Source organism: Oreochromis aureus, linkage group 13, assembly GCF_013358895.1.
Source record: "Oreochromis aureus strain Israel breed Guangdong linkage group 13, ZZ_aureus, whole genome shotgun sequence".
Lineage (NCBI taxonomy): Eukaryota > Metazoa > Chordata > Actinopteri > Cichliformes > Cichlidae > Oreochromis > Oreochromis aureus.
The window spans coordinates 17,529,175-17,553,675 of NC_052954.1; the positions used below are offsets into that span (position 1 = coordinate 17,529,175).

General features: G+C 40.4%; 2 protein-coding genes across 4 annotated transcripts in view; both read left to right on the plus strand.

Annotated features, from left to right (window-relative positions):
* pyroxd2 (pyridine nucleotide-disulphide oxidoreductase domain 2) overlaps positions 1-11,043 on the plus strand; it is a 13,219-nt gene extending 2,176 nt beyond the window's left edge. Inside the window, exons 1-15 of one of the 2 annotated variants that reach the window (XM_039622189.1) lie at positions 1-42; positions 384-403; positions 504-597; positions 4,242-4,397; positions 5,557-5,710; positions 5,829-5,890; positions 5,968-6,065; positions 6,164-6,305; positions 6,393-6,527; positions 6,607-6,679; positions 7,107-7,260; positions 8,112-8,263; positions 9,381-9,487; positions 9,866-9,986; positions 10,187-11,043. In XM_039622189.1, the coding sequence (XP_039478123.1) occupies positions 556-597; positions 4,242-4,397; positions 5,557-5,710; positions 5,829-5,890; positions 5,968-6,065; positions 6,164-6,305; positions 6,393-6,527; positions 6,607-6,679; positions 7,107-7,260; positions 8,112-8,263; positions 9,381-9,487; positions 9,866-9,986; positions 10,187-10,257 (1,467 nt within the window). In that variant the 5' untranslated portion in view covers positions 1-42; positions 384-403; positions 504-555 and the 3' untranslated portion in view covers positions 10,258-11,043. Of the gene's footprint in view, positions 43-383; positions 404-503; positions 598-4,060; positions 4,135-4,241; positions 4,398-5,556; positions 5,711-5,828; positions 5,891-5,967; positions 6,066-6,163; positions 6,306-6,392; positions 6,528-6,606; positions 6,680-7,106; positions 7,261-8,111; positions 8,264-9,380; positions 9,488-9,865; positions 9,987-10,186 lie in introns of both variants that reach the window. The other variant, XM_039622188.1, reaches the window with a different exon arrangement.
* A 478-nt stretch (positions 11,044-11,521) lies between these two features.
* On the plus strand, positions 11,522-21,782 carry zgc:123010 (uncharacterized protein LOC641500 homolog). 2 transcript variants are annotated; one of them, XM_031737145.2, is made up of 16 exons: positions 11,522-11,739; positions 15,691-15,761; positions 15,854-15,934; positions 16,018-16,074; positions 16,166-16,375; positions 16,561-16,674; positions 16,978-17,023; positions 17,182-17,272; positions 17,371-17,512; positions 17,632-17,736; positions 18,246-18,339; positions 18,454-18,493; positions 18,609-18,686; positions 18,810-18,912; positions 19,012-19,133; positions 19,250-21,782. In XM_031737145.2, exons 1-16 carry the CDS (start codon positions 11,682-11,684, stop codon positions 19,383-19,385), a joined length of 1,548 nt encoding a protein of 515 aa, XP_031593005.1. In that variant the 5' UTR covers positions 11,522-11,681; the 3' UTR covers positions 19,386-21,782. The 2 variants fall into 2 exon arrangements, with proteins under 2 accessions (XP_031593005.1, XP_031593010.1); XM_031737150.2 differs by having other exon boundaries at positions 18,457-18,493.
* Positions 21,783-24,501: the final 2,719 nt, after the last annotated feature.

Below are 24,501 nucleotides of genomic sequence, written 5' to 3' on the forward strand. Positions count from 1 at the left end.
CTGCTTTAAAATCAAATTACGACGCATTGGTCATCGGTGGAGGTGAGATTTGTGGACTGTAAGAAAGAAATGTAGAGAGCGACGTATACTGTAATAACGGGCGAAAACGATAAATCTGAGTTTGTAGGATTGTAGTATAAATAAGGTTATTTCGTAGTAAAATAAATATTGCATTCCAAGATAAGTGAATTCACTCCGTTTACGGCTGTGCATAGTTTAATCTTAATTATTCAACCTTGAACTCATTACTACAGGGCACCCTGTCTACACAAAATATTTTAAAAATCCTAATTATGGGACAACTTTTTGAAACTTCATGCAACGGAATCGTTTTTTTTTCTTTCTTTCTTTGTTTTAAATTGCGTATTTACATCTCTTTCTAGGACACAACGGACTGGTGGCAGTGAGTTTACATATTTACTTCCTAACACCTGCCTTTGCAGTAAGCTATTAAAAACCAAAGGTTTCAGCACTATGGTGATGTGTGCTTTGTGTGCCTGTAGGCTGCATATCTTCAGAAGGGAGGACTGCAGACAGCAGTGCTGGAGCGCAGACATGTGCTGGGAGGTGCAGCTGTTTCAGAGGAAATCTTCCCTGGTAGGATTGACTTCTAGCTCAATTAAATATGAAAAAGTATATATTTGTTTCTGCTTCTTACACTTAAAATTAATTAATTAATTTTTGGGTGCAAGAATTTACCCCACTGAAAAACTACAGTCACAGTGACATTGAACAGTCACACACTGATTTTTATGGAAACCATCTAATTATTTGAAGAAATACAAGTTTTCTCTTATTTGGGTGAACTCACACTTTACTGGTAATTGCTTTATTTAATATTTATTAAATGTGTGTTATGTCACGTACTCTTCTCATTCCTAGCATTTGTTTCGATGTCTCACTATGGGATGTGCCTTCCTGTGTATTCCTCAGAAGCATGTATCTCAGTCCACCAATCCTGATCGGCACCAACCTTTAAATAGCTTGTGTTATTATATAGGTGTTATTCAAAAACCTCTTCTCATTTCGGGCAACATCTCAACCTTCTAAGGCTAGCTACCTTAACTTTCCACAGACAGGAGTGTTAGCTAATTACCATAGCTGTTTTTGAAGACCTCCCGTTCAGCAGCAGAACCACCAAGGGCCTTCTTCCCTGGATTTTGAGGGCATAAAGAAGCATGGCCTACTCTGTATGCCCCACATGGAGCCGCTAGTTGCAGCCCACCTCCATTCATGGCTGGCTAAAGCCTCCTCCAGGAGCCCCATACTCCCATCGAAGGCAGACCGCTTTCAGTCCGTCGTGACCGAGAGGGCCTACAAAGCGGTGGCTTTTAGCGGTAATGGCACTGAATGTTTCCTCCATTCTAGTTTCCTACCAGGTAGCGCTGTGTGGGGACACGGCGACCTGGCCTGACCCAAATGTCTGGGAAGAAATTACTGTGATCACACATATTTCACTGTTAAGGGAAAATCCCAAACAGAAGTCTGCCAAGGTAAACAGAAACACAGTGAGACAATATAATCAATTACATGTACATGGGTGAACGTGTCGAGAGACAGTCACACAGTACACTTCTTTATTGCAGGTTATATAGGCATGGAGGCAGTCTCCGCCTGTTCTCAGAATATAGATTGCTTAACTGACAAATGCATATCTTGCTAAAACATTCTGTCCATACTATACTAAACGTCTGCTTAAGAGGAGCTTTCCGTTCTTCTTTACACAGGAACTTGTCTTCACAGGCATTTGATAAAGCATAGACAAGGCTTCATGTTTATCAGGGTGAATCGTCATTCAGAGTTTACACAATTACAAGCAAAGCATATTTGAAGAATAAACAAAATCTTTTCACATTCACTCAGCATGCAGCACTGCGCAGTCCAAGCCACAAGGAAATCCATGGGGATGATTACATTTGCACGAGCGAGCCAGATGGGTCAACGTGACAAACCTGTCAGAGAGGGAGAAGGAGGACATTAAGGTCATGCCAATCGTGCTTAACGGCGTTTTCGGGACTCCTCTGGCTTCTATTCAGCAGAAATGTTAGAGAGAGGATGAGGCTCTGCCTCCCCCAGAAAACTGAGCCAACACCTGGTCCTGCCCCGAGATAGACCTTCACACAGGTGTTCATCTGGCTTCCCACTCAATTTGGGATCTCAAAACGTAGGAAGCCCCAGCCACCACCAGTACACCCACTCAGGCAGGAGATGAGGGCAGGCCATTGAAGGGCCAACCCAAACAGCCTGTCAGTCAGTATGCCAGGAAGAAGAAGAGAATGGCCTGACAGCCTCCTCTGTTACCACGGGTGGAGAAGCTGGATTTTCCCCATTCACCTGTCATGTTCTGGAATGTGTTGCAAGGGCTCCCCTGCCCCATCGACCCCTCGCCGATACGCCTATGCAGCCTAAATTTTCACATTCCCATTTACCCTGCACGAAGGAGGTATCTAAGGTTTGCTCTTCGGGGTGTCTGTTAGGAATACAGAGTGGTGCCTTTTGGTCTGTCACTGAGCCCAAAAGTGTTTGTTTGTTTCACAGAAGTGGCGATAGCACTGCTGAGGCAGGGGACCATTCATCTGGCTACATATTTAGGCTCCTGGCATGGTCGGAACCGGACCACTCGACTTCTGTTGTCGTGAAGCTCACCTGAAGCTTCATAATAAACAGCAAAAAGATTGTGTTGCCTCCAGTACAACGTATAACATTCCTCGGTTTATCTCTGGACTCAAACAAAATTACAGTTTGTCTGTCAGAGGAGAGAGTGAACGTGCTCAGAGCATGCCTCGCTCTTTTCCACCTGCACAAATAGTTCTCTTCTTCCAGGGCTTCTTTCAAACTGAGCTCCGTGCATCATATTGCATGGATAATATCAGTAGCAGGGGAATGCGTGCTGATGTTATGCTGATGACGACACCCAGTTTTTCTGACTCAGGGTTTGCCTATGGGTCCTGTGCAGTTCCGGAAAGTGGCCTGTCCTGTTAGGGCGGTGTTAGGGCCTGTTAGGGCTGATCTGTGAGAGGGCTGTGGAGCAGCATTCTCCAATGACCGTACATAAATTATCTGGACATCCTGGCAGTGTTTCTGACCCTCAGGCACTTCCTACCATTTCTACATGCATATCATGTTCTTGTGAGGATCGACAAAAACACTACGGTGGCTTATATCAGTCATCAGGGAGGGCTACGTTCACGCCAGTTACACACACTGGCAAGCAGGCTGATGCTATGAAGCAGCAAATGTTTCCTCTCTATGAGAGTGACACACTTCCTCAGAATCAGACTCTCAGAATCAGGGAGCAGATCTGCTATCCAGAGGTGCTCCATTATTCGGCAACTGGGCTCTGCATCCAGTCATTGTAGAACAGTTGTGGCGGCGCCACGGGAAAAACGCACATTGTCCACATTTCTTGTCGTTACGCGACCAGAGTGCACCTCTCGGTGTGGACATGCTTACACCTGTGTGGCCGCCCATCCTCCTATAAGCATTCCCCCCTCTGGCTTTGATATCTCCCATTCTCTTCAAAGTGAGGGAGAATCATCACACCCTGATTTTGATAGCTCCGCTCTGGTGAGAAATGCACTGGCTGGCGGAGATATATCAGCTTCTGGTGAGAGATAGACTGGCTATTGCCATGATTGCTTGAGATAAAAATAGATAACTATTGTCTGACAATACAGGAGTCTCCATTTCCCATGGTGACACATCGAAACAAATGCTTGAAAGGAGAACGTTAGGTTACTTGCGTAACTCGAGTTCTCAGAGTAGCATGAGTGAGTCGTTTCACCAGGCAACCTTTTGTGCTGGGGCAAAGCGAGAAGAGGTGCTTATCTTAAATAATGACTATCTAATAGCGCAACCTATTTAAAGGTGGGAGGCTTTGCCCGACGTGCTCGTTACAATCACCAGCCAATCAGGATTGGTAGAGATACAGAAGATACATGCTTCATGCAGGGAGGTGCATCCTGTAGTGAGAGATCGCACTCATGCTACTCTGAGAGCCTTAGGTTATGCAAGTAACCTAAAGTTTTACCCCTCTAAGATAAATTACATTGGTTTGCAGGTTTCCGCTTCTCTCGGTGCTCCTACTTGCTCAGTTTGTTAAGACCACACATATACAGAGACCTGGAGCTCAAGGTACACAAAACCAGAATCACAAAGAAAGATTCTAGACATCATGAGATGATATCAGTGCTCAGCCTTGTTGCAGTTCATCATTTTTTTCCCTTTTTCTATAAATTCAGAAACATGGGCTGAAGGTGTATATGAGAGACCCCCATGCCTTCACCCCCATGTTGGAGGAAGGGGTGAGAGGTGCTCCTCCACGTTCTCTCACTCTGGGCGCAGATCTGGCCACCAACCAGATGGAGATCGGCAAGTTCTCACAGAAGGATGCTAAGGTGATTTAGGTTCGAAAATAAACATAATAAGTAGTTGTTCATTTAGGCTGATCCAAAAAATAAGATAAGATAAGATAAGATAAGATAAGATAACCTTTATTAGTCCCACACGTGGGAAATTTGTTTTGTCACAGCAGGAAGTGGACAGTGCAAAAGTTATGAAGCAAAAATTAGAATAAAATAAAATAAGAATAAATACAGTACACAACTGTACAGAATAGAATAAAATAAAATACTATATACAGTAGAATAAAATAGAATAAAATATACAATAAGATAAAAATAGAATACAAATGCTATATACAACTGAGTAAAAATACAACAATGCCAGAAAAGATTATTGCACATTAGTGTTATTGCACATTTGTGGATGTGTGTGTTTGATCAGTTAAAGTCTTTATTGTGGAGTCTGACAGCAGTGGGGAGGAAAGACCTGCGAAATCTCTCCGTCCCACACCGTGGGTGCCACAGTCTCCCACTGAAGGAGCTGCTCAGTGCTGTCACAGTCTCATGCATGGGGTGGGAGATGTTGTCCAACAGGGATGACAGCTTAGCCACCATTCTCCTGTCACTCACCACCTCCACTGGGTCCAGAGGGCATCCTAGAACAGAGCTGGCCCTGCGGATCAGCCTGTTCAATCTCTTCCTGTCCCCGGCGGAGATGTTGCCGCCCCAGCAGACCACACCATAAAAGATGGCTGAGGCCACCACAGAGTCATAGAAGGTCTCCAGGAGTGGGCCCTCCACTCCAAACGACCTGAGTCTCCGCAGCAGGTACAGCCTGCTCTGCCCTTTCCTGTAGAGGGCGTCTGAATTATGAGTCCAGTCCAGTTTGTTGTTCAGATGAACACCAAGGTACCTGTAGCTATCCACAGCCTCAATGTCCATACCTTGGATGTTCAGTGGTTGCAGTGGAGGATGTTTGTGCCTGCGGAAGTCTACCACCAGCTCCTTGGTTTTACTGGCATTGATCTGGAGGTAGTTCAGCTGGCACCAGTCCACAAAGTCTTGAGTCAGTCCTCTGTACTCCCTGTCGTCCTCATCAGTGATGAGGCCGACGAGGTTGTTCTTTGCCTTGTTGGACCTTTATTTCTATGTGATACAATCCCACACACCTTTGCTTACTTACATCTTCACCTATTCCTCGACATATATACAGGCTTATCCTAAATTTGTTGCACACTTGGAGAGGCTAGCAGATGCTATCCACCCTCTCCTGGATGCTCCACCTGTAGATATTCCAGGTATCATTTCTGGATCACCGAGACGGAGGGTGGCTGCAGCTAAAACACTGATGCCCATCTTCAGATGTGGTGGGTTGGTTTATTTTTTTTAAACTTTTTTATTCTCCAATACTAGCTTATTTAGCAAGTACTTAATTTGTATGCTGCATTAATTTAGTCATGACTATTTCTGGCTCTTAATCTAAAGGTCTAAAACTGGGCAAAAACCTTCCAGACTTCTACGAAATCATAACTGCTCCAATAATGAAGGTTGGTTAGAGATTAAACAAAGTCATTAGTTCCTCTTATTTTTAGATTGCATAGATAACTTTTGTTTTGTGTGAAAGATTCTCACTCAGTGGTTTGATTCTGAGCCACTGAGAGCCACTCTGGCTACTGATGGTGTAATAGGAGCCATGACCAGTCCTAGTAATCCTGGCAGTGGGTGAGACACATTTTACAGCAGCCTATGACAACCAAACTCTTGTAATCTTAGATCTGGCTAGACTGAATTACAAGTGACTCGATGGTTTTGACTTGCAGGTATGTTCTCTTGCACCATGTGATGGGAGAGGTGGAGAAGGAGAAGGGTGCCTGGGGTTATGTAGAAGGAGGCATGGGAGGTGTGTCTCAGGCTATTGCTAGTGCTGCTCGATCTTATGGTGTTGACATCTTTACAGAAAAGGTAATCACATTGATTTGTTGTTTATTTCATGGATTCATGGGAAATTATGTTCTAGCTTCCCTAACTTCTTGTATTTATCTTTGGCAGGATGTAAGCCAGATCCTGGTTGGTTCAGATGGTGATGCTAAGGGTGTAGTGCTAAAGGATGGCACAGAAATCCACAGTAAAGTTGTTTTATCAAATGCTACCCCATATATTACCTTCAAAAACCTGACACCACAGGTAACTCAGAAAACTGAACATCATTTCTAAGCAACGCTCTAAACAAAGTCCCTTATTCTGACCTCTTGTATCACTACAGTCTGCTCTTTCTTCAGAATTCATCAAAGCAGTAGACCAGATCGACTACACTTCACCTGTTACCAAGATCAATGGTGAGTCTTTCATCAATCAGAACTTAAAGTTAAGACTGGCACTATAATATAAATGGCCTGTATTTATATAGCGCCTTAACAGTCCCTAAGGACCCCAAAGCGCTTTACATATCCAGTCATCCACCCATTCACACACACATTCACACACATATATTGAGGTGAAAACTTACATCCTTTAGTCATCTTTGGAAAAATGGTTTGTTTTGGTGGGTTTTGTATCACATGTTTAATCTTATGAAGAAATTGGGTCTCAACAGTTGTTCAGCTTCCAGTGTGATGTAATCAGAAGTGCGTTTCTTCTGCACGCTCAACCAAAATTTGAAGTTTATTAAAAAAAATGAAGCACATACACTGATTCCATGTCATTTTACCTGCTGTGATGTCTTTTTTCCTTTCTTTCTTTCTTTGTTTTTTTTTTTTGGTACAGTGGCAATAGACAAGTTGCCAAACTTCTTAGCATCTCCCACACCAGGTGATAAACCTGGACCACACCATCAGTGCTCAATCCATCTGAACTGCGAAAGTGTGGATGTTTTGGAAACAGCATATAAGGAAGCAAAAAATGATCGACCCTCAGCAAGGTGAACATGTCTTCGCATAAGTATTCTTTTAAACATGTCAGATTTGTGCATGCCAAATCAAACTGAAATGTCCCACTGAGGGAAGAATAGAATAGAATAGAATAGAATAGAATAGAATAGAATAGAATAGAATAGAATAGGCCTTTAATTGTCCCACAAGGGGAAATTCGGGTGTAACAGCAGCAAGAAAGACACATATACAAACAAACAGTACACAAGACACAGAAACATACACAATTTTTACATATTTACATCAAGGACAATGGTTACAAAGGATGTTCTGAGGAAGAAAAGAAAACTAGCTTTAGTTAATGTTCAAGCACAGATTTGTGCAGTGCACATGTACAGTTCTTATTGAACTGGAAAATACAGGGCAAAGTTTTAGGTGCTTGTTACTGAGATAAGGGATTAACTGTGTAGTTGCAAATGGTAGAACGTATTAAAGTGAGTAGTGTGAATGTTTAGCACTTCAACCTTAAAACCTTTGAGATTGTACAATAAAATATCCTTTCTCATATAGTTTAATACAATACAATTTTTTTTAGTTTATGTATTTTCATCATATATTTTTCCAGGTTACTCACATAAGTAGTCCACGTGCAGTATCCTTATCTCACAGATAACACTTACCCTTGAACTAGTGTTTATCTCTCCCCTGGACATTTGGTATTTTCTCATCTTTTTCTTAGAGTGTCTGTACGTCAGTTAATGTTTACGTCCCGCTAAGGATAAAAGAATTCACAGTCAGCACTTACTTGAACATTATCACCCAAATATATCTTTAAAAAATCTTTATCCAACATGTTTGTCAATCCATCATCTCATTACATCATGTTCCTCTGGTCTTGTAGGCCTATGGTGGAAATGACCATCCCCTCTGTGCTGGATCCTACTCTGGCTCCCCCTGGCTGCCATGTGGTGTCACTTTTTACCCAATTCACCCCCTATTATATAGAAGGCAGGGAGTGGACAGATCAGGACCGGGAGGCATTTGCAGACACTGGTTAGAAAAACAAATGCTCCACTCTCTTGACTTCTTAATGTTTTGAGCATGCCAAACATGTTTACTGCTGGTAGATTTAGTTCTAGCTTACTATGGCAGTATATTTGTTTAGATTCGCAGTCATCCAGTTCATGGTAGTCTTAAGACCTTGAAGGTGACTGGACTTCTTGAAGTTTTTTGAAGATGTTCCACCTCCCAGCCACCTGCAACATTTCCAAGCACCTTTTCACCATCTCAGCTGTGCTTGTGGGTAACACCGCATCATATCAAAAACTCTACTGACTTCAAAACAAAAGCCTCAAACATACACTAAATCTACATGAAACCATAGTGTCCTTTGATGTGGTCTTGCTTTTTACTTATATACCTACAACCAAGGCAGTGGAGACTGTGAGAAACTGATTACAGCAAGACAGCTCCTTGCACAATAGAACCAGCCTTACCTCGATCACATTTGTACACTGTTAGACTTCTAACGGGGGTACAAAAGTATGGATGTGCCACGGACTTCCCATAGCCAACCTTTACATGAAGGAGGTGAAAAGTAAAGCTCTTTGGCTCTAGATATGTGGATGACACCTGGGTAAAATCCAAGAAGTAGAAGCATTCAGTATTCATGTCACCTCAGTGGATAGAAAGGGAGAAACAGAATGACAAATGGAACCACATTGTCATCACTTATGTAGCAGGTTTATCAAAGGGACTATCCAAGCATGACATTCCAGTGCACCTGAAACCTCTGGTTGTAGTGAGCCACACCTTTTGTCACACCTTGGCTCATGTATGGGATAAAACCTACTAGCATTTAAATACCTGAAGAAACCTCCTGGATGAGACCTTAACCCTCTTTAAAAAACCTAAAGAAGTCCAGTTACCTTCTTTTCAAGCTCTAAAGTCTCACTGTAGCAGGCTTCAATGACACTGAAGGGAACTTTCTTAGACATTTTCTTACTGTTTAAATGGAACAATGAGTCAAGTTTACAAATTAACTGGTGAATCTTAGAATTATATTTTCTCCAAAATTATTAAAAGTATTCAAATGAATTGCACTCTTTAAATGTCCTGTATGTTGATTAATGTGTTTGAGTGAAAAGCATGTCTGTTTCTGTCTCCTCAGTGTTTGACTGGGTAGAGCAATACGCCCCTGGGTTTAAAAAGTCCGTGGTGGGCAGGGACATCCTGGCCCCTCCTGACCTGGAGAGGATCTTTGGGCTCACTGGAGGGGTAGATACTGTGCACTGTGGATGCTGTAGCACTGAGCAACACTTTGAATGTTGACACGCCACTTATTTGTTTGACACAGTCAGCTGTTCACTGGATGAGGAAGTCATTTGCATTCTTTTCAGTGTTCAGTCATTAACTGCCTACTTTGGGATATGGCTGTTGTATAAGCAGATAATGGTGACAGGCAGCTTTACTACAGCACGAGCCAGAATCAAAGTTCACATTAACTGTGTGACACTTAATCGCTTAACTGCATTTGCTTCTGCCTCCTTTGTATGAAGAAAACAGTAATTAACCACAAGGGAGGCTATTTTTCTACTAATAGCCCTGGAAGGAAAAACAAAAGGGAAAATTAAACTTTTGGTCTTGTTTTTACAGAATATCTTCCATGGATCAATGTCACTGGACCAGCTCTACTTAACACGACCCTTGCCCTCTCTCTCAGACTATCGCTCACCAATTAAAGGGCTCTATCTGTGTGGCAGTGGCTGTCATCCAGGTTTGCTTTTAATGCTCAGCTGAACACAGAATCACAAATAAGGCTGTTTATTATGTTGTACAGTAATAAATACAATGTTAGCTGGTCTTAGAGAGCACACTTCATGAACCTTTGATCTTAAGATGTGCCCATGCCTTAATTGCTGATGATAAATGACGGCCATGATGGCTAATTATTCCATGTCGATATGTCATTTTCAGGTGGGGGTGTGATGGGTTCCCCTGGCTGGAATGCAGCCCTTACCGTCATTGCTGATTTGAAACGTCGCTGAGGGCATTATCGGATAATGTTATCAATGTGTGGTCCGCTAATCTGTGCACTACATTTCTTTAGAGTAAATGTGGCTAGATTAAAAAATCAATGTCATATTATAACAAAAACCAGCCACTTGTTAGATTAATTTATGATTAGATCATTATGATTTAATAGTTAAATGACTGACGTAATAATACAAATGACATGGGATTAAAAACGACAAGTAGAGCGCAATAAAACAGGTCTGGACAGGAAGGCCATGTGAAAGGTTTACCAGTGGAAAAACACAAAATCAACACCAACCTGTGAGCCAGCGGAAAATTACTGATACCACCAAAGCAAACTGAGTCCAAACGTATTCTTAGAAAAACTAATGCTTGTTTTAATTAAACTAACAAAAACTGTGAAGTGATGATACTCATGCACAAAGGAACGTTTTACTACTCTATTTGAATAGTTTTAAATAAACTGAAGCCATTTCTAATTTCCTTTAAACCATGTATGATTGTTTGTTTCTTATGTTGCATTTATTTCACTTTGGGCTGATGTCACAGCTTAGTGTTATGTACTTGTGATGATACTAAAACATAGGTGTTTTCCAAAAGAAATGCCTTGAAGCAATTGTATTTTACCCATATTATAATATATGATTCTGTTTAACAATTTCAATTTTTCTATTGTGAGACATGCCCTGTCCTGTCCTGAAATTAATGGTGGATAACTCACAAAATGTAACCTGGTTTTAAATTCAATCTTTTACTATGTATCTTTTGTTGGTTATTAAAATCATTTTAAAAGCTTAGAAATATCTTAAAATCTTATTAATGCAAATTAAAGTTGATTTTTCTTTTCCACACCCTGAAAGGATATTCTTGGGGGTTTTCTTCTTCTTTTTAAAAAAAAATACACATCCATTTACGCTGAGATTATATTACAGCATGAGTGAGCTATTAACTAATTTATTTTTTTAATAATTACTTTATCACAACTGCCCCAATAAATGACATAAAATTAATATTCAACAGGACTAAATTCAACTTATTAGTTTCGCATGTGGCTCTTTGGGAAAGTTGTGTTAGTGGATAGTAAATGAGTGTATCTTATAATATTTGTATCTGTTTATAATCATTACAATAGTCAAACATGATATTGCATTAGATATTAAACCTAACGCTGTTAATGTTATTTAAACACGTGGTCCATTGTTAAGCCATTCTCTGATAAGGTCTCAGCCGTTTAAAGATCGATAACAGTGTCCTGTGCCTTTAAGACGCCAGTCAGGGTGGACCCAGCGTCGGCGTTAGACGCTCAGGAAGTGGATTAAACCACCAAAGATTCCCGCAGATTCGATACCGATTGTCCCAACGTTAGATACGTGTTCGTGCTAACCTGAACGTTTGGCCGAGCACGTTTATGGGCTATTTAGGACGATAATGCTGGATGGTTGCGCTCATGAAAATCACCAGGGATATATGCAGGCTGTTGGGACTCGGGAGCGGTAAGAATTCTCTCCCACTTTTCGAAACTTTCTAAACTGGTTAGATCGATCTCAGACGTAATAACGAAACGTGTGTGACACGGCACATTTGGAGGACAGCTAACTCGTGAGTTACATAAACGACTTGTTAGTGATATTGCTTCCCATTTGTGTTATCCTGGTGATCAAACTGAGCTTTTGGTCAAACAATGAAACTTCTCTTGGCAGTTACACCCTCGCCTGCACCGCTTCCAAGTTTGCGCAGTAAAAAAAAAAAAAAAGAAAAAGTTCTCAGAAAATCCAAAACGCTCTCTTACGCGTTCTCACTCACGAAGCAGATAGTAATAAAGATTACAAGCTGAGGTACACCATGTATATAAGACAGAGAAAAACTAATGTGTGCTATAAAAACAAAACAAAGATAAATGCATTCTTCGGTGCGTGTTAGTATGATAACAATGTCTCAGATAGGTGGCACAAGCCCCACAGCACAGAACGAGTGTATGCGCAGATTGAAAGTCAAACTGTATGAGCTTAAAACATGTCTTTAAATAACGTGTTATGTGCCCACATGTTGTTCCTCTTCTTCGCTTAACATCCTAACATATCGGGCTGTAGATGAGGTTGGTTTATGTGCGGCATAAACATATACATACACACATATACATATACATACATACATACATATACATACATACATACATACATACATACATACATACATACATACATACATACATTAAAAACATGCCTTGCCAACTTTAGCATTACTTTGGAGTATAGGAGTACACATCTGGTGTGAGTAATCCTATTACCATTTATGGAAAGCATGGGAATATTAGATGAGAAATACACACACACACACATGTCTGGTTTGCTATCCTCGTGGGGACATCCCATTGACATAATGCTTTCCCTAGCCCCTTACCCTAACCCTAACCATCAAAAATGAATGCCTAACCCCAACCCTTACCCTAAACCTAACCATAACCTAATTGTAACCCTGACACTAAAACCACATTTTGAGTGTGAAAATTGCTTTCAACCCCGAGGGGACCTGGATTTTGGTCCCCACTGTGCAGAAAGTCCCCACCAGTATAGTAAATGTCAGATTTTGGTCCCCACCAGGATAGTACGAACCCGTACATACACACACACACACACACACACACACACACACACACACACACACACACACACACACACACACACACACACACACAAAACGGGATGAATAAAGTATGTGTTGTAGCAGGCAGCAGTTTCAAATTATTTGTATTTATTAATATATGAATGTGGGAATTCCCCAGTTTATCATCCAAAAGTAGGGGAATATGTATTTGCAAAAGAGACTGGTTTGCATTCCTTCATTCTTAGATCCATCCAGATCCATACATCTGTGAAGGTATAATAAAGAGCTTAGATTTCTAGCATTTTTTTTTTTTTTTTTTTTTTTTTTTTTTTTTTTTTTTTAAACGGCGTCAGTTAGTAATCTCACTGATGAAGCAGTTCACTTAAAGTGCTGTAGACTTGGTTTCCTGCCTCTCCAACCATTACTGGCTTTGCAGTGGTAGTGTGAGAGTCTGCAGGTGGTGCATATGCTTAATTCTCCTTACTGTTCCCACAGTGAACGTGTGGATAAAAAAAAAAAAAACATACCTGGAGAGGTGAACGAGGGTCATTGTGGTTATGGACTGCTGCATCAATGTTGCTTTTAGCTGTAATAGTGTTTCTGTATTGTTCAGAGCTCTCTGTTAGCATCGTAGAGGAGGTGGCACTCAGCCGGTCCATCTTTTACTTTTGATCTTTTTTGGTAACACTTTTTTGTGTGCTCACATAACTTTTATGTCAGTACACACAGAATCTGCTAAAGGTTGACACAATGAATAATATCTCTTGTGATATATATATTAACTCTTATTCAGGGTTGGGGTTGTGTGGAGCCTGCTAATGCAAAGAAAGCTTTGCCGTGTCAAACTGGCTTTGTAGTTCACCTCCTCTGAGATCTTTAATGATTTTTCTTCTGTTGATTTCTGATGTAATGCAGTTGTTTTCACTCAGTCACATGCAGAACATTTGTGTCTCGCAGCTATGTACTCTGCAAAAACGAAAAAAGTGTGATCATTTCTATTTCCTACATTGTTTACATGTTTCTGTATTTAGCTGGTTTACACAACCACTGCCGTATGATTAAGTAGTGCCTGTTTGAATAATAAGGTCATGCTTTCTTGAAGAAAAGTGTGGACCTGTGCAGTTTATTTCCTTGTTGCTGCTCCAGCCTGTGATGGTACACGATTATTTTGCATTCCTGTGGAAAGAGCTCACCTTTCAGCTGAACACTAATTTAGGAAATTTCCTTGAAGTGAAGAAACAGAGCCTCTTTTGTTGCTCGTGTCTACCGATCTTGTATCACTTATGTTTTTGGAGGACATTCCAGTATGGTAAAATTTTTACCAAAGGCCTAGTTCAAATGAGAAGATGGAGTTGTTAACAGTGCTTATTTCTTGACATTTGAGCAGTGAGTCAAGCGCACACAACTGAAATTCCTTGCTGTCACTATGCATCCTTGGAGACACATTGTAATGACAGACTGGCTCTTTAACAAAGCTAGTGAGAGACATTTATATGTGTAGACATGGTATATGTAAAGGGGGGGAAATGTACTTGAATTCACATGGAATTCCAATTCCATATAATTACCACAACTTTTATTCTCTTATGTTTTTTTGCATATTGTTTAAAATGTGGACGGCACCGCTAAAGGACAGGCATACACAGAATCAGGAAGTCGAGTAGCTACTTGGTGTGTCTAGTTTTGTAGTATGAAATTTATAAAGGTTAATGTAAAGTGTAAAACTCTCCTGTCAATGCTTCACAAATAACAACATGAGTCAGGGCCCAAGTATGGGATTTGTCACTCTCTGGAAATCTTTGCTGATCAGACGGAAACATGACACCACACGTATTCCGGCGTAGTCCACTACTTTGCTTCCTTTTGTCTTGTCGTGTGTCTGCTGCAATTTGACCTAAACGACTACAGTTTTGGCTTGATCAAATAAGCTGCCCCCCCTCCCCCAAGCGTATGTACACAAAATCCCACATTTAGAGCAGTGGCTTTCCTTTTTTTTTTTCTTCTTCTCTTCTCAGTACTCCAGTTTCTCAGAAAGCAGTACTCAGGGCAGCTGTATGTGTTGTGTGGTGGGCTTGTGGCAGTGCTAAAGATAACTATTACTAAATGGCTCTCTAAGATCTTAAAGAAACAATCTGATTTGGGGTCTCTGAGCAATTTTCAGTTCTGTTTTCTTGTTTTTATTTTACATGCTTTTCCTGGTGGTTCATATAAGAAAGGATTACATAATCCTTCCTGTCTCCACCCAACGTTGTTTAAAAATTTGGCACATCATCGCTGGTCAGTGTGGTTAGACCGGAATATAAATGAGACAGGCTAACCTAACACACGGAGATCTCTTTAATATAACACGTTAAGGTAACTTGAAAATGTTGGAACAGAACTTTTTGTACCCTCCTTTGCTGCAGGGGATGCCTGCTGCTTGCTTTTAATCTTCTCTTTGGTTGATAGAGGCTGAAATGAGTAAAGGAAAGTGAAGCGTGCGGCCATATTAAATGATGGTTCCTCCCATCTCGTCTCATATTACACTATGCATTTTCACAGAGTTTTTTTCCCTTTTCCCCTAACAGGGAAGGAAATTTTAAATGGTGTGCTTGTCAAACTATGTTGCTGAGTGGGGAAAAAAAAAAAGAAAAGTGTGTCCTTATCTAGCTACACTCTGATTATTATTTTGTTTAATGCAGTATGGCTCATAGGAACAAGAGTGTAGCTGTTTCTTAAAAAAAAAAAAAAAAAAAAAAAAAAAGTGTGTGTGTGTATGTATATATATATGTATATATATATAAATAAATAAAAAGGTGGGGGGAAAAAGATGATGATTTCAGTTTGTGTATTTCCTGAAGGTCCTGTGGTCCAGGAGGAGCAGATGGACTGTGGTGCTACAAACCCTGACCCGAGTGCCACCTTGTCGCAGGTAAACAATTGGTGTCAGGCTGACAGAACCTAGTGAGGACTGTAAGGGTGAGGACATTAATGATCAAGTTCTCTGAATGTTTGGTTTTCTAGGATGCATTAAATGGAGAGGAGGAGTTGAGTGAGGAGGAGAAAGCAAGGCGGAAGGCAGAGCGACGCAAAGCCAAGAGGAAGGTGAGAGAAAAGGGCTATCTTGCTGGAAATTTATGTCAAGGAAGCCATTTGTTTTCTAAAGTCTTTCTGTGCATTCATTTCAGCGCCGTCGAAAACGTAAGAAGCAGGAGCAAAATAAGCAAAATGACAACGCTGAACAGGTAAAGATTTTAATATTCCCCTTGGAAATGCACCCTCCTTTAGCCTCTGTGGGGTGAAAATCTAAATATTCAGTTGTTCACTCCGCATTAGGATGACGAAGAGGATGGAGGTGCAGAGTCTGAACTAGATGAGAGCGATTCCGAAGCAGAAGTTGGGGGTGAAGAGGAGAAACAAAGGGCACAAAAAGGAGTGCAGAAAGAAGAGAAGGAGGGGAAATTGGAGGCCTGCTCCAAAGATCTTGCCACTCCTGCTATTGCTCCTTCAGGATGTCAGGAGACCCAAGCCAGATCTGCTGAGGAGGTTGGGGCACTACACTAGTTTATTATCCATGTGTGAATAAGCCATTGTTTTTATTTTTAGTCATCAACCATCATCACAGGCCTCAAGACAATGAATTAATAGAAGCGTTTGCAGTGAAAGGCTATGTGCTTCTAGGCCTGGATGGCACATGATTTAACACTAGTGTCTGACTTTGTGTCCCACAGGAGCCAGAGTGGGATGTCAGTAGTGCCTTCGTTGCAAATGCTGCTAGCCATATCAAACCCAAAGGATCAAGTCGAAAGTCCAAAGAAAACAAGGAGAATGAAGCCAGGAGAGAGGTGATTGAATGCTAACAGATGATCTAAGAGAAGCAGCTCTAGCAAACGCCCATATATAATAGTTCTTGCTGAGGCGGTGTTCCTGTGTTAGTTCAAAGTCTGATATGTGGGGAAAGTGGACTCTGGACCATGAAAGATTTGACAAAAGCTGTGTGTGTGTGTGTGTGTGTGTGTGTGTGTGTGTGTGTGTGTGTTCGCAGTGTAAATACACATTTTCATGAATATGAAGTCATGAAAATAGATTTTTTTTTTTTTTTTTTTTTTTTAACACTTTTTTTTTTTTTTTTTTTTTTTTTTGTTCAGACAAATGGAACTGACACCATGACCAAGAAAAGCGCATCACTGACAGGTAAAGAATCGAAACTTTAAAAGTTATTCATGGAAATGGAAACAAAGGCTTCGAGGACATTATTGATTCCACATTCATTCTGAAAGCATGCCAGCATACAGCACTGCGGTCATTTGAGCCTTTGGGAATGTTTAAAAGCAAATCTTTATGTCCTGCAGAAAAAGGGATAAAGCTGGTGCAAGAGGGGCAGTATGCACAAGCAGCCAGTATGTTTACAGAAGCCATCAAATGTGATCCCAAAGATTACAGGTACAGCTTCTGTGGTCATGACTTGGGCATTACAAAAGAAATGCACATTTCACATAATATTAATTCATTTATTCATTTATTTTTTTAATGTCGTGTAGATTCTTTGGGAATCGCTCTTATTGCTATTACTGCTTGGAGCAGTATCCTCAGGCCCTGGCAGATGCTGAACGCTCCATTCAGCTGGCCCCAGACTGGCCCAAAGGATACTTCCGCAAGGGCAGCGCCCTCATGGGCATGGAGGTTGGTACAAGCTTGTAATAGCTTGTAATAGCTTGTAGTCGAGTAAATAATCTACCGAAAAAGCGTTAAGCATTAGTGTTAACTCACTTACTGTGTGTGTGTGTGTGTGTGTGTTGTAGCGGTACAGTGAGGCAGAAAAGGCTATGGAGCAGGTGCTGAAGCTGGACAAAGACTGCGAGGAGGCTGTCAATAATCTATTTAACTGCAAAGTGCTGCAGTTAATGGTAACGCCTACACACAAAAGCTCTGTAGATGTGACAGGTATTATTTGTATGCCTTCTCCCAATGACAGCTGTGACCCAAGGCAGTGCATTTTTTTTTTTTTCTTTAAAGTTCTTCTTTTCCACTATTAGAAGCATTTTGGCACAAACATTTACCCGGTGAGCCGACTGGAATTTTGGTGTCAAGGTCACAGTGAACTAAAATCTGTCTACTTCTTGTTAATCGGTTGTATCAGGATTGCTTTAAAGGGATTTTTTTGTAAACATTTGGCACAATTTACTTGCACTTGGCAATGAACTGCTTGGATTCTTTACTCAGAGGTTAAGGTCGCTGTTTTGTTTTGTTTTTGTTTTGTTTTTTTGCCATAACTAAGAAACACCATAGACACCATAAAGCCATAATGTTTAAGGATCACGTGTACACAGCCATGGTTGTAAAGTCTCTGTCAAATGGCAGACGGATGGCATACACCCTTCTGGTGGTAATTTGAGTTTCTCTCTTCCTTCCTCAGGAACTGGGCTTTGAAGAAGTGCAGAGTGTCTTGCTGTTAGATAGATTTTCAACAGTGCAGGGTGTTCTGGCATATTATTCTGAAGCTGCCAAAGGTAAGGCCAAAACAGTGACCAACATTTTTTCTTCTGGATCAAATAAGCTTTAAGCTAAAAGGATACAACTGATTTTCCGATGTATTCTCTTGTTGATGCTTTTTCTTTCCTCAGCAGCAGCTGGAAGCACAGATTCATCTGTTGTGCAACCAGGGTAGGTGACCACGATTGAGCAGTCAAAAATAGAGTTGTTGATAATGTGATGATGATGAATTAATTTTTTTTTTTTTTTTTTTAAAGCACTCTTGGTTACATTCTCTCTCTTGCAGAACTCCCTGTCCATCCCTCTGGGTGGGAAATGTGACAACTGAGTTAACTGAGAAACACTTAAGGGACCTTTTTAAAATGTATGATCCTATTCTGGTATAAAATGTTATGATATAAGCGCAATATCCCTATACGAAAATGTAGGAAGCTAATTTAACAACGGGAGTTGCTGACTGGTCTGCTTGTGTCTCCTTGTATTGAAGGTATGGTGAGATTGAGAGTATCCGTGTGCTGCATGAGAGATTCTGTGCCTTCGTTAACTTCAGGGATGCAAGCATGGCAGCTCGTGCCATGGAGAAACTAAATGTAAGTGCGTTTTTGTTGTTTCTCCTTTGTCAGCATTATTATTTTCATAGAAACAGTTATTGCCATGGGGTTAATGTGCATACATGCTTGCTGTCACAGGGTCACTGTATTGAAAACACGCGTTTAGTGGTGCGCTATCCTGACCGCCGCACTCAGAGGTCCCTTCCTATTCCGCTCAAGACTTGCCTCCCTGTCACACAGCAGGGAGGCACAGCTGCTGGGTGAGAAGCTAACTGGCTGCTCTTTTAAAAACTCTAGTTAATAATAATAATAGTAGTAATCATACAACAGGACTGCAGTTTTATAACTAATGTGCAACCTGTGTGTCTCTACTCAGACCTCGAAGACGCGGCCCGGTTAATGGAGATGAGTGTTACTTCTGGAGAACCACTGGCTGCCATTTTGGGGAGAAATGTCGCTATAAACACATTCCTGATCAGAAAGGCAAGGACAGGAAACCTTGGCAGCCTTGAACACCGTTTACTCTCTGCCTCATTACTGGAAAAGGAAACCGGGATACGCCGACCGTGCCAATGGGACTGGTACTTGCCGCACAAGGTTCTCTGGGCTAAAAATATTTACTGTGGCAAACTGGATGTGAATAGCTAAAGGATCAGAGCCAGCATTCAGGTTCTGTTGGAAGGGGAGGTAGTCACATGTACCACAAAGGATTCGGAGCATGAAGGTGTATATTCTAATGAAAGCCCAGACTGGATATATTTTTTTTTTTTTTTTTTTAGTAATAGAAGATTATCCAGAAGAGGGAAACAAAACCAGCTGGTATAGCTTTTGAATGAAAACCTTCATATTCACAGCCTTTTATGGGACATGGGATTTTATTCTTTCTTCTAAGAGGAAGAACCTAACACCTCAAGCAAACACCGTAAAGAGGAAGTGAAACTGCCTTTGTCTGTTATTCGAAGAAAAGTAAAAGCTCTGCCATGTATGGTAGTAATGAAAGGAATACATGTGGATGTTGTGTTTGGGACTTTCCTTCTTTAGAAATTCCGTCACAAACCAGTGTTCCTTCCTTTTTTTTTTTTTTTTTTTGTTCTAACTAAAATTTAATTGACATATACTAACTATTGAGGCATATCCCATGCCCCAAACAGCCAGGCCTTAGGCCTACAGTTATTACTGGGGCTTCATTCCTACTCGTTCATGTTCCAGTACTGAAACATTGTTCACCACACCAAAGACTTCAAATTAGACATACTTGACATTTAAGTACCTCACCTATGCAGATGAGAATTTCTGCCTTGCCTTTTGCCCTATGTAGCCTTAGAAATGATCTTATGTGGGCGAGTGGATATAAATACAATGATTTGACTTGAAGTGCTGCAAAATTCTATGCATCAGTGCGTGGATTAGGTTCATATTTCACCAATATTTTTTTTTTTTTTTTTTTTGAAAGATTAGTTTCTCTGCAGGAGTTTTCTTGACATTTTAGTTGAGATTCCTTGTCCATGAGGAAATAGTAATAGCAACACCTGACGTAATGTAAACGCTGCTTTTATAAAGGCTGTAGTCTTTTCAGATTTGTTTTTGTTTTTTTAAGTCTGTCTCCAAGATGGATTTTAACCTCTTGGCATTTTTAAGGCCAAAATGTTTGATGTTCTGAATTGCATGAAGCTTCTGTTGTGAAGTGCTTCAGTGCTGCAGACTTGTCTCTGCTTTGTGGACTGCAGGAGATCTGTTTTGTGGACCCAATTCAAATATCAAACTTTTGGTGTTGTTGTTGTTGTTATTATTATTGTCGTTATTATTATTATTATCATTATCATTATTATAATTATTATTATTTCTCAGCAGGAGAATGTTCTTCTTGCTTTGTTGGTACATTTGCATCGTAAGCATGCAAAGTTCTTTAGATCTATGCAAAAAGTCATGAATTGATTGTCAGTTCTGTGTCAGAAATTCACACCACTTCTTGTAAAAGTACAAAAAAAAAAGAGTAATGTGCGCACACAGTTTAAAATCATACTTATTTTTTTTAACCTTGAAAACCAGTGTTTTAAAGTTTTGGGCCTCCATTTCAGTATTTTAGTGAACTGAAGGATCTGATGGCTCTGCATTAAAACGGCCTCATTCTTTCAATAGTTTTAACACTAGACAGTGCATTAAAGCCTATTAGCATCTGTTTGTGTCATTTAGTAGAAAACAGATCTGGTTTAAGTCCACACTACGTTCACTTGTAAACTATGCGTAGCAGTATTTATTTTTCTATTTATACTTTTTTTTTTTTTTTCATGTTTCCTGTATTCAACATATCCTGGGAACTGAATTTACCTTTTATTTACTGGCCATATTGTCTTTTCACTTTCTGGCAAGTTAATGAACCTCTTTCAGAAGGTCTCTGCTGCTTAGTTCTGGCTTTAAGAGCAAACTTTAAAAAAAAAAAAATGGTGCAAATACTGTCACATGCTGCACTTCTGCTTTTCTTGTGTTGCTTTCGGTCTTGTGGCTGGAACTTGTGAAAAAGGAATTGGACACCAAAAGTTAAGAGTGCACTTGTCTGTTTGGCCCACTTGCTCAGTGCTTTTTGTGATCTCAGCTGTTAACTACGGTTTCATATTCCACTTAATTTTATAGATAAGTTTCTTTTTAAACTAGAATAATTTTTAATTGCATTGTATAAATATTTCACATTAGACAGAATTTTCTTTTAATGCTTGTTTAGAATATGTTTAGTCTCTTTACCTTGTTTCAAACTATTTCAGGAAAATGTGTTTCTGATTATACTATACACATTTATAAACGGAGCACTGCAAACCTGGCTAATCTCTACAATATTTTGTATTATCATTGCTGCACAGTTTAAAAGGGGGGGGGGGGCTTTTTTATTTAATAAAGTAATTTGAACCACCTATCCCACCTTTCTGAGTGTCTGCATGAGTAATGAGTTCAACGGGTGTGGGTGGAATACCAGAGGTATGTACTTAGTGCCTTCCACAAGGTGGCAGAGTTGTACTTGTAAGCTTTTCACTGAAGTACAATCATCAACATAACCTTCCTTTTGCCCCAGTTGGATCTTCAGAAACCAACATGCAACTTTGAGTCATTCCTTTTGCTCGAAACCAAAACCATGACATGGTAAATCTAATCGGGCCAGGCTGGAGTGGGGAAACTATGGTAACCTTCTCATCACTAGTAGGAGACATTTACGTGGCGAACATTACATTTATCAGGAAACTTGTGACAGACCAGTAGGAAGTCACAAGTGCACAAAGGAAGTGTGCACTTCCTGGGCCTCCACTAAGTAGTACTCAAGCTACAGTAACAGTTGTTATAATGCATTCAAGAGTTTTCAAAGCAACCCTGACAAAGTGAGGTTATATCAGCTTTGACAAAAAGACATTTTCAGGGAAATCATGTGTCACAAGCAGAACGGGAATGTCTTTGGAGCTTTATTCATACTAGGATCCTAACTGAGTGAGAACTAGCATAGCCCATAGCCCAAATCTCTAATTAAAAGAATGGTCTGTGTTTTCTTTCTTACCACCTCTACCACAAGACACAATAGATCATAGTGACCCACTGTCACAAAAACAAATGATCAACGTAACTAAGAAGTGATCATATCATGCAAACAGCAGCATTTCCCATCTGAAACCATAATTTGCTAATGCAGAATATGCATTTGATTTCCAACAATTTTTGAACCCAAAGGTTAACATTACAGCACTTTATTAAAGTCTGCTTGTTGTGAAGTTGTTGGCCCCTGTGAAGCACTTTCTAATGTGGGTGTTAAAAACAACAACAACAACAACAAAAAAACCCTCATAAGTATTAAAATTGTCAGTGTGCAGGTTGTCTTATAACTCAGTTTTCATTGGTTATGTACTCATTTTGGATACTGCTGTATTCCCAGTCTTTAGGATCGCTAACAATTATTTTTTTTAAAGATGCTCTAATCTTTAATTAATACTTTGGGGCAGGGTGGTTTCACTACAACAGACTCATGTCAGCAAATCTGTAATTACATTATTAAGTAGTCTAGAACATGACAAGTTGGACTGGAGTCCTTATGAATTCTTGTTTGCATCTTTTCTTGACATCATGATTTTCTGAGGTCAAGAAAAAGTTATTAGGAGATGGCAAAGAAGTCAAGGATATCCTGACCTTTTAAATTCACCTAATTATATCAATGTGCAGTAATAAATGTGTAGAGTACCCATTTAAAACTGTCGTTTTTAGCTATATGAATATCTGAAAACGATTTTCTTTCTTACAAGACCTGTAGAGCATCAAATTTTACCTACTTTTAAATCATCATAATAACCATTTTTCATTCCACCTTTTCATTCCATGCAAACATGGCCTCAGTGCTGAAGTCAGCCTATATTTAGCTTTCTGTACTTTCAACCCCAGAACCTGTACAGCCTGTACTCTATACATTATGAGCAGAGGCCTATATGCGCCTGTCGCCAGCTTGAAAGTAAAAGCGTTACGAAAGCCTGGAGAGACGGCATTGGGGGTGAGCATGAGGGGGTGGTGTCATTTGAAAAGGCACTTGTTTATTGTTGGAGAGCATGTATTTATTTCATGCCTCCACAGATTGTGGGTAAGGGCAGAGCCGACTCGGTCGCTGTAATTAGAGAGGTGAAGGGAGAGAGAGAGTGCTCTGCCACAGAGACCTGCTTTGCTCAAATATTCATAGTCCTATGAGAGCTGTGTAACACTCTCACTAGCACACACCCCCAATGAAAGTATTGGCACATAGGGAGGGACACCTGTCTAGTCTGGTTTAATTAGTCTGATATGCAATCATGCATCATAAATTATAATGAAAGGAAGCCGCGCTCAGCAGCGAGTTTTTTTTTTTAACCTAAGCAAACCCCTATTTCCTCTTTCCTTTTCTTCTTTTACGTCTCTTTTTCGTCTCTGTCGGCCTTGGAGGTCCCTCTGATTTGGCCCCGCTAATAGGGGGTCTGCTCTTCCTGTTCGGGTTTACCAGTCAGGGAGGGACCTCCATTTCGCCACCCAGTCACACCATCTCTAGCACACACAAACATTTCAATTATAGCGTCAATGGTTACATGTGCACACATGAATAGGCGCACACTGTAAGGAACGTGTGAATCCTTTTGAGTTTGTTGGAAATCTGCATACGGCGAAGTGTTTTTTACGGTTGAGCTTGATGTTTTGGTTCCTAACCCCCCTGTTATAACTGAAATTTTTCATGTCTATGAATAAACCTTGCTGCCCTCGAAAACATGCCCACCAACGTTTACTTGAAAACTGAAAAAGGGTTTATCAACAAAACACCTCAAGGCTAAAAATTTCCATACAGCTAAATTTATCCCCAATCTTCCCAAAAGTGACTCTAGAAATAAATAAACAGGTTTCAAACCTGCAAACCTATAGTACACATGTGGAAGAAACCTAAACCCAAATCAGGACCGACCATGAAGTGTTTAAAAGCCATAAGCGGAACATTTTCCCCTTTCTTCTGGATCTACACTGATGAGGTAAAGCTTTATGCTTTCTACACCATGATGATAGGTTAGACTATAGTAACACACTCCTGGGCAAGGGTGGTATGGCGTATTCTCATCAGTCACGTTTGCCATGGGTACGGTAGAGCTG